We start from the raw sequence: 15,369 nt of genomic DNA, 5'->3' as shown, positions 1-15,369 counted from the left end.
GGAAACAATATAACCTTGGAACTTTCCGAATGGAACAATTGTTCCGCCGAGAACAATGTCTGCAAATTGTTCACATAGAACAACACGCGCGAGTCGAACAACGCTGGCAGTTCGTCGTGGAGCTCCGAGTTGAGGATCTCGTATGTTCGCTTCGCCTCTTCCAGCTGCTCACGACCCTTCGTCACCTGGAAGCAGAGATTTGTGGGTGTAGTAGCCCTAAGGACATGGGAGACGATTCTGCTGCTCACTAAAGTAAATAATTTATTGAGAGCAGTGTTAGCTTAGTGACTTCAGGGTGAGACTCTCATCCCTGAGGGCGTAGGCAAAATCCACGACTGTGCACCAATGAACTTTCTTTCTGCGCGTTTAACACTCATTCGTACTGTGAAGGAAAACATCGCGAGGAAACCCAAAGTGTCAGGCACAACCTGATAACCTACTCGCCTATTAGATTGACAAATGATTTTCATGATGAAACAGATGCAGAAATCTGAGCCCCAGACCTAAAAAGGGCGTCACTGATTTATTTAAAAAAAATATTTATTTACAAAAAGTGATGTTGAGGTACTACACTCACTGTGATGTGTTTTCCTAATATTTCATATTTTCAAAAAAATAATAGGATTTAGAAAGAATCTGTCACCTTGACGTCGTCTCTTCTCTTTGCAGCGTTGGACTGCAGGTTCTGGAAACTATGCCTCTGTCCGTCATAGTCCACTAACTTGCGACCACGCTTTTCTATTTTTTTCTGGAAAATAACGGTAACAATTAATAAATTGAATAACTTTTTTTTTAACAAATAAAAGGGCCGGACGTTGTCGGCCTTACAACTGATAACTTTTGAATGGCATTATATAATTGCAAATACTAACTTTAATCAATTAAGATTTTACTTTGTTTTTAAAATTCCTGTCCTGTAGATATGTGATTGACATGAACTCAATAAACTTACCCTGACTTCAGGAAACTGATTGGAGTACGTGTTGAGCGGTATCAGCACTTGATCTCCAAGCTTGTGCGAGAAGTCCTGCCACAGCATCTCCATGTTCTGGGCCTGGACGTACAGTAGGTCGTGGCCTGACCACCCACTCTCGTACACCTCTGTGATTGCCTCCATTAAGGATTTGGACGCAGTTTGAACAGCTGTAATTGCAATAAAACTATGTTGCTAAAGTCAAAAAAAATACAAATTTTTGTGATGGTAATTAGTAAAAAAATTAAAGAATTTGTGCAATATAAGTTATAGTTCTTATCGTTCTCTTCTGCTGCCATAGAAGACAGCACACAATTTTAGGTGTCTATATTTCTATATATATGTGTATGTGTTACATATGTATGTAACTCAAATTAACAACAAATATAAACATTCTTGAATTCTAATGTAATTTTAAGTTCATATAGATTCTCTCACCACGTATACATCTTATATAATTGTTGAATTCCTTTTGAAGCCGAACTGCCTGCTGGTGCTGCCTATTGAAATTCTGAAGGTGTTCTTCGAATATGTCATCGAGGGTCCTGTCTACTTTGCCCAAGTTTTGCAATAACTGTAACAAACGTAAGTTTCATTAAAATAAATAAATACATTGTTACAACCTTTTCTTTAAGGACCTCAGATTTTTGTATCTGTTTCAATCTAATAGGCAAGTAGGTGACACAGTGCCTGACACACGCCTTCGACTTTTTGGCTCTAAAACAAGCCGGTTTCCTCATAATTCCTTCACCGTTCAAGCTTATGTTAAACGTGCACATAGACAAAAAGTCCATTGATGCACAGCCGGGAATGGAACCTACGACTTCAGATATGAGAGTCGCAGGCCGAAGCCACTAAGACAACACTGCTCTAGTAAGTTTCATTAACTAGATTGTTAATAGTTATTTGCATTTTTATTAAATCACGATTATCCCAGCCGCTATAAAGGTGAAAATAAAAACAATACAAGGTCAATGACACGTTGAATCAGCATGTTTTAGTATTCGTAACGTTATCGCGTGTCATATCAAATTATGGCGAACACTTGTCGCATCGGGCTACCGATTATATATCTTGCATTATGTTAAGAGGTTTTGTATGCCTTTTTTGAATAGAACAAAAACGGACAAGGGACTCATCTGATGTTGACTCTTAATGTAAAAGGGCTGTTGCGTTGCCGGCGTTTTAAGAATTTGTACGCCCTTTTCTTGAATGACCTTGAGTCGCAATGGTGCCATTTTCATTGCCATTATCAAAATGCGGCCGTTAGCTGTTTAGTGAGTACTGCTCCAACGTGAGGTCACACGTTCGAGACACAGTCCATAATTTATTTATACGCGCTCTAACTATTGTACTTAACGGCCACTGGTTAGCGGTGCAGATAAGACAGGCAAGGATTGCAATTACTACTGGATTTTTGCTTATTATAAAGTTCATACGTAGACATGACCCTATAGGCACAAAATATTCTCGATATTCCTATAAGCAATGTAGGTAGACTTTAAATTAATTCATTTTACACATCCTTACACATATTCACACACACAACCACACATGCTTAGGTTTTATTTCCCCGACCGCCAGCTCTACGCCAAGGGCGGAACTTTTCGCCACTCTTTTTAATCGCTAAGTTTTGAGTCATACGAATTGTTTGAACTGTCATCATTTATGTTCGTCAAATTTATAAAAAGCTTTATTTAATAAATTTAATTAAAATTAAATTTTTATTTATTTTATATTCTCTTTTGATTATTGTTATTTTGTGTGTTTCGTTTGTAATAAATGTATATATCTCCGTTTTGTGCATAGTAAAACTTGTGCAAAGTCAAAGTGCAGGAAGCCGTATAGTTATTAATAAACAATTCCTTGGAATTGTACTGAACGACATCTGAATGTACAATGATTGGGACATCCAAGAGTTCCTACAAATGCAAATACAGGCTACCTTGTATGGAACTAAAGCCTTTAATCCGTTGTCAACGACCGACCATTTGACTTTTAAGTTTATGTAACACGCGATTCATACGATCAAATACTTTGAAGGGATTTCATTAAACAAATCTGATATTTTGCTTATTTCATGGTAATAAGCTAATTTGTCCCTTAGTGTGAAGTCATGATTCTGTAGTCGCGTAGCGCCCCCTTTGTAATATCTATACACAATTATTTTACATCAACCCTCTCACAGAAATTGTTATTTAGATTAATTTGAAGGCTGACATAGCTGTGTCATCTTGACTTTTTATATTTTAGACCATTGTTAGTAAACCACCTCTGTATTTGCCCTCCTCGGGCAGCGTTCAAGTATTACGTAACGAATTTTGGGGGGGGGTCCCTCTTAATTGCTCGTTATTGATGTAAAGAGTCACTACGGTTGTTCACGAAACGTTTTACTATTGGATACAGAAAACGTTGCGAAACGGCGCGATTCATGAGGGGTCAAGAATCTCCAAAAATTGCGTGATGTAATACTGGAAAGCTCCCTAATACATAATTATTACTATAAAAAAATTAAATTGTTCCTTTAAGAAACTTGAACGATAGATAGGGTTTTGTAAAATAATAATAATATTCAAAACATAGTGAAAAACTGAAATTCAAATTCCAAATAATTTTTATCAACTATCGAATAGCCATCTTAACGATCAAATTCCCCTGCGAGGCTTGGGTAGCAGCGTAATAGACCTTTTTCATATACGTAACGAGTATGTTTGTTCATACATTACCCGCTAATTATATGCAAAACACTAACAACCCACAATCAAGTGTAACAGGCGTATCGTGTGACGTCACATCCGTTACGTTCGTTTTCGTTTTCGATTGTCTTTGACCGAGGCCTCCGATTACGGTATTGTCTCTGTCAGGTTGTAATTACACTTTTTACTTAATCAGCTGATTAAAAGTTACGTATAGTAATTCTTAACGTTTACAAAGTCTCGTGAATTTTTATTTGACAAATAAACTAGAGGAAACCTTTGATTAGTTACATTTTCTATATTATGCCTAAGTCTTGTATGCCTGACGTGTTTACGGTTGTCTTTGACGGTTTTCTAATGATGTTTCCTTAATCGTATCGTCGATCAAGTATTAATTGAGCACAGAGGTAGGAAAATCCATTGGTACAACGTCGCAATTAGAACGCACGACAAGCAATGGTTGAGTCGTTTAGCCGTAAGGCTTTATTAGGCAAAAACCTTTTTAAATAATCTCAAGTTCAACGCACTCCAAAACTGCTATTTTGACCTGACGACCAACTGTCGCACATAACTGTCCTGTTATGCGTGCTAATATTTAATAACGACAGTATATCGTTGATAATTGATAAAATACCACGTAACTTGTAATCTGTTTGTAAACATATGACATATCAGTCAAGTTAATTATCTCGAGTTTAATTAGTTATTAAACAATTTCCTATGACCGAGAAGGTTAGCCAGTGACGTTGAGTTGACCCTATAACATACGTACTATAAATCTCAACTGTTTGTAGTTATATGAAATATAGGATTACAAAATAAATAACTATAGAACAAGAGAAACGAATATATAATGTAATAAAGGACGTTGTTATTGGCTTTTGTAATTAATAGCTGTCTTCCGAATACAACAAAATCAATTATACAATTCATTATAAAAACAATATGACTTGAAAATAATTATTGTGTTTCACAAGTTACCGACAAATAATCGGCAATATTACAAGAAAATCATTTTCATTGTATTTTTTATTTACGTCATCTCTTTTCATTTAAGCGTAAACACAGTTTGATAGAAAGAGACTAAAGAGTATTTTTGTGTCAAAGCTGCAATTAGAACGATTTGGTATTTATACATTAATTAACATGTATTGTTTTGCTTACTACACGTCCTACTTGGTGGACGCCCTTAACTAAACAGACCTCCCTAATTCAAGTTAAATTTTCGGACCCTAGACAAAGAACAAGATATACTACTCCATTCTCGGTTAATACAATTAAAAAAACTTTTCTCGTAAGCCTAATGGCTTCAGCATGCGACTCTCATCCCTGAGGTAGGTAAGTTTGATCCCCGGCTGTGCATCAATGGAGTTTCTTTCTATATGCGCATTTAATATTCACTCGAACGGTGAAGGAAAACATCGCGAGGAAACCGGCTCGCCTTAGACCCAAAAAGTCGACTGCGTCAGGCACGGGAGGCTGATCACCTACGTGCCTATTAGATTAACAAATGATCATGAAACAGATACAGAAATCTGAGGCCAAGACCTAAAAAGGTCGTAGCGCTATTGATTATTATTTTGTTCGCTACGTAAATAATAATAAAAAATTAGGTTTTTTTTTTAAATGTAATAGCAGGCAAACGGGCAAGAGGCTCACCTGATGTGAAGCGATACCGCCGCCCATGGACACTCACATTGCCAGAAGGCTCGCAAGTGCGTTGCCGGCCTTTGAAGGATTGGTGAAGTACCGTCTCGCCTTGCTGAGCACACCAAGCTTTTTGGAGGCTAATTTAGCCTTCCCTTCCAATTGACCGCGAAACTGGACGTTATTCGATATGTCAACGCCCAATATTCCGATGTTAGCTGAGGCTTTAAGGAGAGTGGCTTCAAAGAGGGGAGTAGCGACAAAGGGCGTATTTTCTATACAACAGTAGGCGGTCTAGTCCAATTCAATTGACGATTGTCTTCGATACCGTCATATAGCGTATCCGTCTACGATAATATTCACCGAAGTCTTAATTAATTTTTTTTTTCTAAACACGTGTAAATCTATTTGTGTATGCAATAACCTTTAAATTTATGCCGTCCTTCATAGCTTCCTTAAACTGAACATACAACAATAGTTATATCTTGCAAAGGCTGTTTCAAATCAACTGAAGACGATTGGAGAAAGTGAATCACAACACAAACACTCCAAGTCAAATGTATTTTATGGCACGCAAAGGAATTAATGAATCGCTTCATTTATTTTAAGCTTTTAAATGTTAATCGTAATGCGAAATAAAAATATTAATTTACTATCAACACTACATAATGTTTACGATGATATTAATTCAATTCAAGTAGGCAATTATGTAGACTACAGCGTTCTCTATTGTATAATTTATTTTATTTATTGTATACATATTCGGAAAAAAGAGGAAACATACACTGGACACAGTTTCTGTCCATCAGGACATCGAACAAATGAAAAGCTTAAATAATATATATACAATAAAAATATAATTATTATATTGCGTATAAAATCGCGTCTAATCAATACTATTCATTATAATAAAATGTAACAAATCATTGGATTTATATCGGTGCAGTCTTCTTCTTTGGTACCATATCCCATCACTCCTCCATTATCTAGATAGGTCTCCAAAGGAAAAGTAATTTCAACAAAAATCCAATTTTCATTATATTGTTCACGTTAAATTGTGTCTTCTTTCGTGTTTTCTAAAGTAGGTTCTATATCGTTAATATGTCATCTGTTAAACCCAGTTAAACTACAAGTAAATTACCTTTAACACGACAAATAAACGGAATTTTGGAAGTCGATTAGAGCACATATAAGAAATCAAGAGTTTGATCATATATACTGATGTGCAATGTATATTGATGCACAATCTGTACGGTGGCAACAACAAATAAGCCCAAGCGGCACTCCCAGAACAGAGCACTGGCTAAATATAGAAACGATAAAAGTTGTTTGATATTCGCAACATACATCCTATTGGACTTTCATTACTGCTTATTTTAAAACGACAAAGCATATGATTCAGTTATATTCACTCCCTAAAATCTCCTGGACATGGATTTTCCAACATAGGTTAGGTTCCTTAGATTAGGAGCGTCGCATATCAAGTGCGAAACAATTTTTTTTAGAAAAATCTGTCCGTAACGTAATCTTTTTTTTTATTTTTTTATGTAATAACAGGCAAACGGGCAAGAGGCTCACCTGATGTGAAGCGATACCGCCGCCCATGGACACTCGCATTGCCAGAAGGCTCGCAACTGCGTTGCCGGCCTTTCAAGAATTGGTACGCTCTTATCTTGAAGGACCCTAAGTCGAATTGGTTCGGAAATACTTCAGTGGGCAGCTGGTTCCACATAGTGGTGGTGCGCGGCAAAAACTGCCTTAGAAAACGCTCAGTTGTGGAACGACGGACGTCGAGGTGATACGGATGGTATTTTGTATTTTGCCTTGACGTCCGATAATGAAACTCGGCTGCGGGTAAAAAATAAGCTCAAAACTCGACGGCTGGACAAATTTGAGTAATTTTATTATACTCCTTGAACTCTGACGAAGGTTTTGATTGAAACTCGGATAAAGGAGAAAAGTCATTTTCTATCCAAGCAATGTTCGCGGGGGCTACTAATCAATTCCTGCAACAACGAAGCTTACTAACCGATTGAAGGCCATTTTGTTTCGAAATAAATTTTCATTTTCAATTTACTGTCTAATCAATAAATCCTATTGTATAAAACATTCAGATTAGAGAATTAGTGATCAAAGAAAAATTCAATTATTTTACCTGTACGTACCTTTTTTTTTTTTTTTTTTTTTTTTTATAAAATAGGGGGCAAACGGGCAGGAGGCTCACCTGATGTTAAGTGATACCGCCGCCCATGGACACTCTCAATGCCAGAGGGCTCGCGAGTGCGTTGCCGGCCTTTTAAGAATTTGTACGCTCTTTTCTTGAAGGACAAAAAAATTAACAATTCCTATTAATGAATTAGCGAATCTTTTTTCATACACCAAGTCCGTGACGAATGGGCCACAACACAATTAATGAAGCATTTGAACGGACAATAAAGTTTTATGTAGTTCATTGTTCATGGTCTCTAAGGCTATCTTATCGGAACAAATTACTAATTTCCCAAACCAACACAGTATGGGGAAAAACTGTAAATAAATTTTCCGAATACAGTAGCCTTATTATTAATCTGGTATGTCAGTCAGTGTGCAGTGTTTCCCAACGTCTTGTACACACCACAGCTATAAATTCTAATGTAATATATATATATAATTTAAATATTTAAAATTATAATTGTTCACTGAACCCCCTGTATAGGGGCAATCGAAAAAGGCTGGATATTGCACTGTATGTAAGTAAATTTTCTAGTAATTTCCTCCTATTATATCCTCCTATATCCATTTAGTTTCTTCAGTGAAGCATATAATGAAAAGTTTAAATTCCAAATAATTTTAATAAAGATTTTTCTATCCTTGCGCTTGATGCTTCCTACACAGAGATTTTATATTAGGTTCAAATTGGGTCTCAAGTCTTCCACATTGTGTTATATCCAGCCGATTTTGATTGCCCCCTATAACCCCTGTGGGGTCCCACATGGGACTGGGAAAACTGACCTAGTAGTTTAAGCATGCGACTCTTTACGTCCTATCAATAATTTTTCTTTCTATTATGTGCGTAATTATTACTTGCTCCAACGGTGAAGGCAAAAAATCACCAAAAACTCCAAGAAATGGCTCAGACACAGGTATAATCTACTTGAAAATTTAAATTTAAATTTTCAACGACACTGATGGCTACGACCAAGACTAGGGGTTCTAGCGCCATTATTATTATTTAGTCAATGTTAAAAAAAAGTTTAAATGTTATGTAAACCTTTTCACCATTGATCTTTTGCTGGTTAAAAAAAAATATCAACACAATTAAGAGATCAGCCGTGAAGAACCTTGACCTTGCGCGTGCTATCAAGTTAGAAGCACAAACTGTGTCCACGACCGTGAAGGTCCGCGGAACAAGTAATTGTTGCCGCTACGTACATCATAAAGCCTTAATTCGCCGTAACATACACCCATACATACAGGTACTCTTTTGAAAGGAGTATATTTTTAGAATAAAACTCAAATGAATTAATAACGAACCTCAGTTACATAATATATATACTACATTATTTTTATTTCGCAAAACTATGCTTAAGATTAAAAAAATTAGATTAAGATTAAAAAAATCGTAATATTTTGAATATATTTAATTTAAAAGTCTGGAGAAAAAAAGTTACACGTTACACAAGTAAGGATACTTTATTATGTATGTATTAACTAAAATAGAAATTTCAGACACTCATAACAACTAACGAGTACTTTTAAAGCACATAAAATAAATGTTAGTAACCCACCCTAAACAAGTTGTGGAAACAATCATTATCACTGGAATTTACTGACTAATCATTTGCCATTAATACAAGTAAGGTCTCAAAGAATAATAACATCTAGACTTACATAACGCCCTTCGGATCTTTAGTTTGATATGCACATAATGACATCATTTCAAATGTATTAATGTATATTCAGCATCCTTATGACTTGTACAAAAACATGCGCGTCAAAGTTATTGCAATAAACAATTATTATTGCCACAACTATAAAGGTATCAATAAGGCAAGTAGGTATACTTTATTAAAAATATTTTCGTATATAGATATGTTAAGGTCAGCTTTTCCAGCAGGAAAACAGAGTAAAAATAATTTACGCCGCGATGATGTGCACGCTCCCACTCGGAGGTCGTATCACATAGGGAAGACCTTAACTTAGCGTTCTGTGGTGGGCCAGCCAAAAACAATCCCATTCTTTCAATGCGTCTATTATCCTTGAAAATTGTTCAAATGAGGCTGTATCGCGTATAATGTTTTACAAATAAATATGAGAATAGAAACAAACGTGTCCGGTGGGTTTCATAACAAGGCAGTTATTTCTAGAATGTCCGACACAAGTGTGATGTTAACCGCGAATTGCGAAACGTAACCAAATACGATATATATTGTATCGTGGGATTATGTCAAAAGCTTTCTAATACATATTTAAAACAAATTATTACAATGGTACATATAATAAAATAATTTAATCAACGACGCTATGACCTACATTTAGGTCTGGGCCTCAGTATTTTTAAATCTGTTTCATGATCATTTATCAATCTAATAGGCAAGTAGGTGATCAGCCTCCTCTGCCTGACACACGCTTTTCCATGACCGCGAATGTTAAATGCGCACATAGAGAGATAGCGTTTGAATAATAATACTAATTCTTAAACATCTAAAAAAATCTACAACACAACTATCCACTGCTTTCACGAATCCTATAAAAAAATGATTTATGGTTTAAATTGTCTAAGGGTTAAATTTAGAACTCGCTTTCCGTATAATTAATACAATAATATACTAACTCTAACCTTTGATCATTAAGTGTAGCTTTTAATTTTAATCAATACCTGTCGTTCCAAGCTATAAAATCCTTGCATTAGTTTGTACAGACATGAAAACAGACAGTCGAAATTTAGTGGCAATAAACGTATTCAATAGATAAGGTATACTATGTATTGTAATGAAAAAACTATTACCTATGTAAACTCGGTAAGAGTAGTTACAATATTCCTAGCATGTTTACGAAAGTACCACCTCAGTAGACCGCGTTATGAAAATACCAGTTTTGACACGGTCATGTGCATCGAATAAATAACGTGGTGTCTGAACCTGTTAAAGCAACGGGAATTCGAATTGGCCATCTAATCGAAAAACCTGTTAGTAGTGCTTATTAAAATAAAAAAGTAGTACTTTTCATTCACTACAAAAACCGCTAAACACGCACAATTTTTTTGTTATTTCAGCTGATATTAAAAATATCACAATTTCAACACTTTTTCGTTATAAAAGAAAATACCAAGATGAACTGATTCCCTTGTAAGACTTACTTATTCTCGAAATTAAAAAATACAATCTATAATACACAGAAAAATTACAAACGTTGTATTCTGTTGGCAGTAGATTTAACTGTATTATAAAGAATAGTTTGGACGCGTAAGTTATTTTAAATATATAATTCTCATAGTCACAGGAGGCTGACAACCTACTTGAATTTGATTGACAAATGATCACGAAACTCTTAAATAAAGAACGCAGACGTCTTATTAATAAAATAAAAAAAATATAAAGTAATATTTTAATTTATTAAGTCGGTAACATTTCATTTAATATTTGTTAAATATCAAATGCTAGCTTTAATCATAAATATTTTAACTAAACAGTATAATTATTTAGGACACACTCGACTCGACTAAAGTTAACATTCTTTAAAAATTGAAAAAATAGAAAGTTTTAAAACACTTGTCTTGTTGCCATTTGTACCCAGAACGGATGCTGGTACCATTGTTGAGCTGACAATACACACATCAATCAGCTAGTGACGATATTTGTGGTGTTTGCGATATCCAAATGCTGTGGTTTGCATTTGCATTGAATTATTGAGTCCTATTACATAATATAGTTGTTTCAATTAACTGAGCCAGTTTATACAAGCACACTGTACATGTAACCAATGAAATTTTATACTACCACAGATAATGTTTACGTGTTTGAATATATGACATTTCATTTGTACAGACTATTATATGTTCAATTGAATAAACGAGCTGCACTTGAGGGCCATCTGAACTTATATTTAGGCAAATACTTATCTCCTGATAATCGCAAACCTCGAGAAAGTAGGTTACAGGTCATGTTCTAATAATCCTATTACAAGATGCATTGCCTTGCAAATTGAGATACTAATATTAAAAAAATGTTTATAGCAATATATTTCTTGGATTGTATCGTTTAATCTGCGGTTAAAATTGAACTGAGCTGTTGCCCCAGTGACTTCACCGTTTGCTTGCTTGAAGTCGTAGGTTCGGTCCCCGGGTGCGCAACAATGTACTTTCTTTCTATATGCACATTTAACATTCGCTCGAAAGGTAAAAGAAAACATCGTGAGGAAAACCAGCTTGTCGTAAACTCAAAGTCGACTGCGTATGTCAACTGCTTGCGTATTTGATTGACAAATGATCACAGATAAAAAGGTTGTAGCGCCACTGATAGGTTTCAATAAAATTAACCTAATAATACAAAATAAACGAACGGTTCCACGGTGGACTTATTCTTAAGTTAGAATTACTAAGCTAATATTAACAATTAAGTTAATAGTCTTTCATCGTTTGATTAAATGATTTGGGTGGTATTTTTAGATAAACTATCAGCGCAATGTCTTAAAAAATGCACCAGCCTCTCGCGATTACGTGTTGGAGGACATCCAAGTGTAACAACGTCTGCGGATTGGCGCATGAGCATATTTTTATATTAATAGTTTGAGAATATAAACGTTGTTATGTGTTTGATTTGTATAGGGCAGAACCTATGGTTATAGTTGATTTATTTAATAAAGTAGGTATTATACATTCTCAATGATACAAAGAATTTAATACATTTATCAAATGTTCGTACACTGAACAGGATTAGGTCGGATCATCCTAAAATAGAATCACGAATGCTCAAAACGGACGAACTGGATGTACTTGACCAGGCCTGGCTTAAGGTATTACAATTTTAAAAAAACTTATCTGAATAGTAAATAGCCTAGTACAAAGAAAAATACGCTTTCAGTTTATTCATAATATCACAAGTTATACTTATTAACTGAAGCTGTTAAGAATTTTACCAACGAATTGAGTACAACATTTTTACAGTTAGATGTCATCTACACATATTGGCAAAGTTCCCAGATTTTAATAGAACTTTTTGTTCCAAGCTCACTAAAGATTCTTATTAAATCGTAGTGTATTTAAAAAAATAAGCCTAAATTTAATATTTCCTTGTGTACGAAAACTGTATATATAATGCAACTATGCATTTATTACTTTTCAGTAAATTAATTTGTGTAATCATCATTCTAGTACGAAACGTTGACGTCAAAGTATGAAAGATGAATATTAAATACATTTGTACTTAGTATTTCTATTTGGCAGTAGCGGACCCGAGAGACGTTGTCCTGTCTTAACTATGAATATTGATTTCGAATTGGTATAATTAACTAATATGCTTTATGATATACAACATTTTGTGTTTGTTTTTCTGGTGCGTATATAAATAGTTTTGCTGGTTTTCCGACATATAACTGGCCATGTGAAAAACATGGATTTCCAAGATTAATGCCACAAACAATTAGCGACTGTAATTATTTTATATGTATTTTATCAATAAAATAACTCCAATCGAAGCATTTATTTCAAACGACATTCATTTTTCTTACATCCTCTTAGACGATATTTGCTGCATGCATTCTGTCAATGTTATGTCAAACGTCATAAGGTTACATGAAAAAAGTTTGAATGATAAAGGCGCTATGCACTAAAAAAAATTGCAATTGTAACAAAAGTATTCTTAAATTTTCAAATTCTCCCTTTTCCCACATGAACTCTAGCTTCAAATAGACGTTACAAAGAAATCTTATTACAAAACACTGTCCTACATAACATTAAATCGTTGGAAAAAACGGAATATCAATAATATTTAAACGTCACGGCCTTGCATAAAGTCGTGCTAATTATCTAGCGCTGTATGTTAAGCTAATATACTATGAAAACAGATACATAATACACACAATGATTAAACTGATAATACTTTTTAAAACACGTTGACATTGCGGTTCATACAACAGAAACTATACTATCGTTCAGTAGTAAAATAAACATACAAGTAAGCGTAAAAAGGTACCCGGAGAACCTCAATACCTCGTCTACATGAAACAATAATAGTGTAGATTTGGTTTGCTGAACTTAGGTAGATCATTAAAAGAATTCATTACGTAGTATACTTTAAAAGGCTGTATTTTTTTAAGAAAGCAGTTGAAGACACAATTTTAACTACACAACACACACAAACTATATATAAATAAGTTTTAAGGAATTTATAACTAAGTTTGTTATATAAGAGCCTCGAACCCTGTGACACTGGTTTTTTTTACTTCAAAGGGTTCAGAAATCTTACACATTGTAATGCTACTATGCTGCTATGCTATGCTAATGTACTTAAAATGAATAAACACATTTTATTTATTTTACACTCAAAGCCTCCTCTGCCTTGCCTTAGAAGAATTACTACGTTCTTAGAGTGGATAATAAAACTGTCTGACAGTATTGTAAGTGTTAACTTATTTTGTGCATGCACCCGTACAAATGCTTTGCGGTATAACTGAAACGACTGTCGAGTGTAAATCAGAAACCCACAAAGCCTAGCTGAACGATTTTAGTTGCGAATAAATACCCTCTATTTGAATGTAAGGCATATTAAGAATTATGTTTTTATTATGTAATTTCTTAAGAAAATAAACAACCTTTTACGCCAGTAAAAACTGAACAAATAATCATGTACTTAAGCATTAAATGGATTGGTACAAATAAAATCATTTTATTCCAACTTATGATACGATATTTATTTCGCTAAATAACTTAGATGTCAGAGCTCTCTTTCTCGACAACCACACTTGAGGCGAACAGATCAATATCAATAGTTAACAATATATCTTCTTTATATTAATCGGCCCTCAATATTTATATTAAAAATGTATTGATTAATATTCATATACAAGATCCTAGGTTAATTCGAATACACGAAACTGAGATCGGGTCACGGACGAAGGGTTATACTCAAGTTTCTCTGAGTTTCTTGAAGTTTCATTCTCAAACAGCCTTCTGAAAGTTCTATGTTTCTTGACAAACCAAAAGACATGTATCAATATAATTATAAGAAACAATAAAGGAAAAATTATGCTTAGTTTCACGGCCAGTTACGGCCATGTTAGGCCTGCTATTAAGATTCTGTGATTAGCTGTAACGACTGTAAATGACAGATGGGTCAAAAAGACCCTTACTTGTCCAGGAAAAAAAGAGAAAACGCCCACCAGCAACCTGGGAATAAAAAATAAAAGCTATACGATAGCGAGGAAAAGTAGTAGCGAAGATGAGAGACAATGAGAAATACTTTTGAGAGGCTTTTGTTTACTAATATTAAATATAATAACATTAACTTAATGGAAAAAAATGGCGCTACAACCTTTTTAGTTCTGGGCCTTAAAATTCTGTAACTGTTTCATGATAATTTTTTAATCGAATAGGCAAGTAGATGATCAGCCTTCTGTGCCTGACGCACGCCATCGACTTTTTAGGTCTGAGGCAAGTCGGTTTCCTCACGATGTTTTCCTTCACCGTTCGAGCTAATGTTCTGCGCACCTATGCGCACATAGAAAGAAAGCCGGGGATCGAACATACGACCTCACGGATGAGAGTAGCACGCTGAAGCCACTAGGCCAACACAACACTGCTCTTAATGAATTATTTAAAGTAAATAATTTTTTCTATTAAAAAAGTTTGCTGCAGAATCGACTCCCATGCCCAACATCTGATTCCAGGTGATAAACTTAATGTAATCCTTTTTATACTATACGTAATCGAATGTAGGAATTTTTTTTAATAGCCCATTTATAATGTAAAACAAACGCGATATTTGTTGACAATAAATAACATTAGAACATAAAACAATGTCCTCCAGCGTCAATCCGTATGTTCATGACACATACAAATCTATATATTTGTAACAG

General features: G+C 34.6%; 1 protein-coding gene across 4 annotated transcripts in view; it reads right to left on the bottom strand.

Moving 5' to 3' along the window:
- Nucleotides 1–15,369, bottom strand: part of LOC123710893 (myc box-dependent-interacting protein 1) — a 39,928-nt gene that overhangs the window by 6,603 nt on the left and 17,956 nt on the right. For all 4 annotated transcript variants that reach the window (XM_045663183.1, XM_045663185.1, XM_045663186.1 and 1 more), the window contains exons 2-5: nucleotides 1,412–1,547; nucleotides 953–1,143; nucleotides 644–748; nucleotides 15–185 (exon numbers count right to left, since the gene is read on the bottom strand). In XM_045663183.1, the coding sequence (XP_045519139.1) occupies nucleotides 15–185; nucleotides 644–748; nucleotides 953–1,143; nucleotides 1,412–1,547 (603 nt within the window). The remainder of the gene's footprint in view (nucleotides 1–14; nucleotides 186–643; nucleotides 749–952; nucleotides 1,144–1,411; nucleotides 1,548–15,369) is intronic.

The sequence above is a fragment of the Pieris brassicae genome, chromosome 6 (genome assembly GCF_905147105.1).
Source record: "Pieris brassicae chromosome 6, ilPieBrab1.1, whole genome shotgun sequence".
In the NCBI taxonomy this organism is placed as follows: Eukaryota; Metazoa; Arthropoda; class Insecta; order Lepidoptera; family Pieridae; genus Pieris; species Pieris brassicae.
Note: the sequence above shows the minus strand (reverse complement) of the source record. Positions and strands in the feature narration are given on the sequence as shown.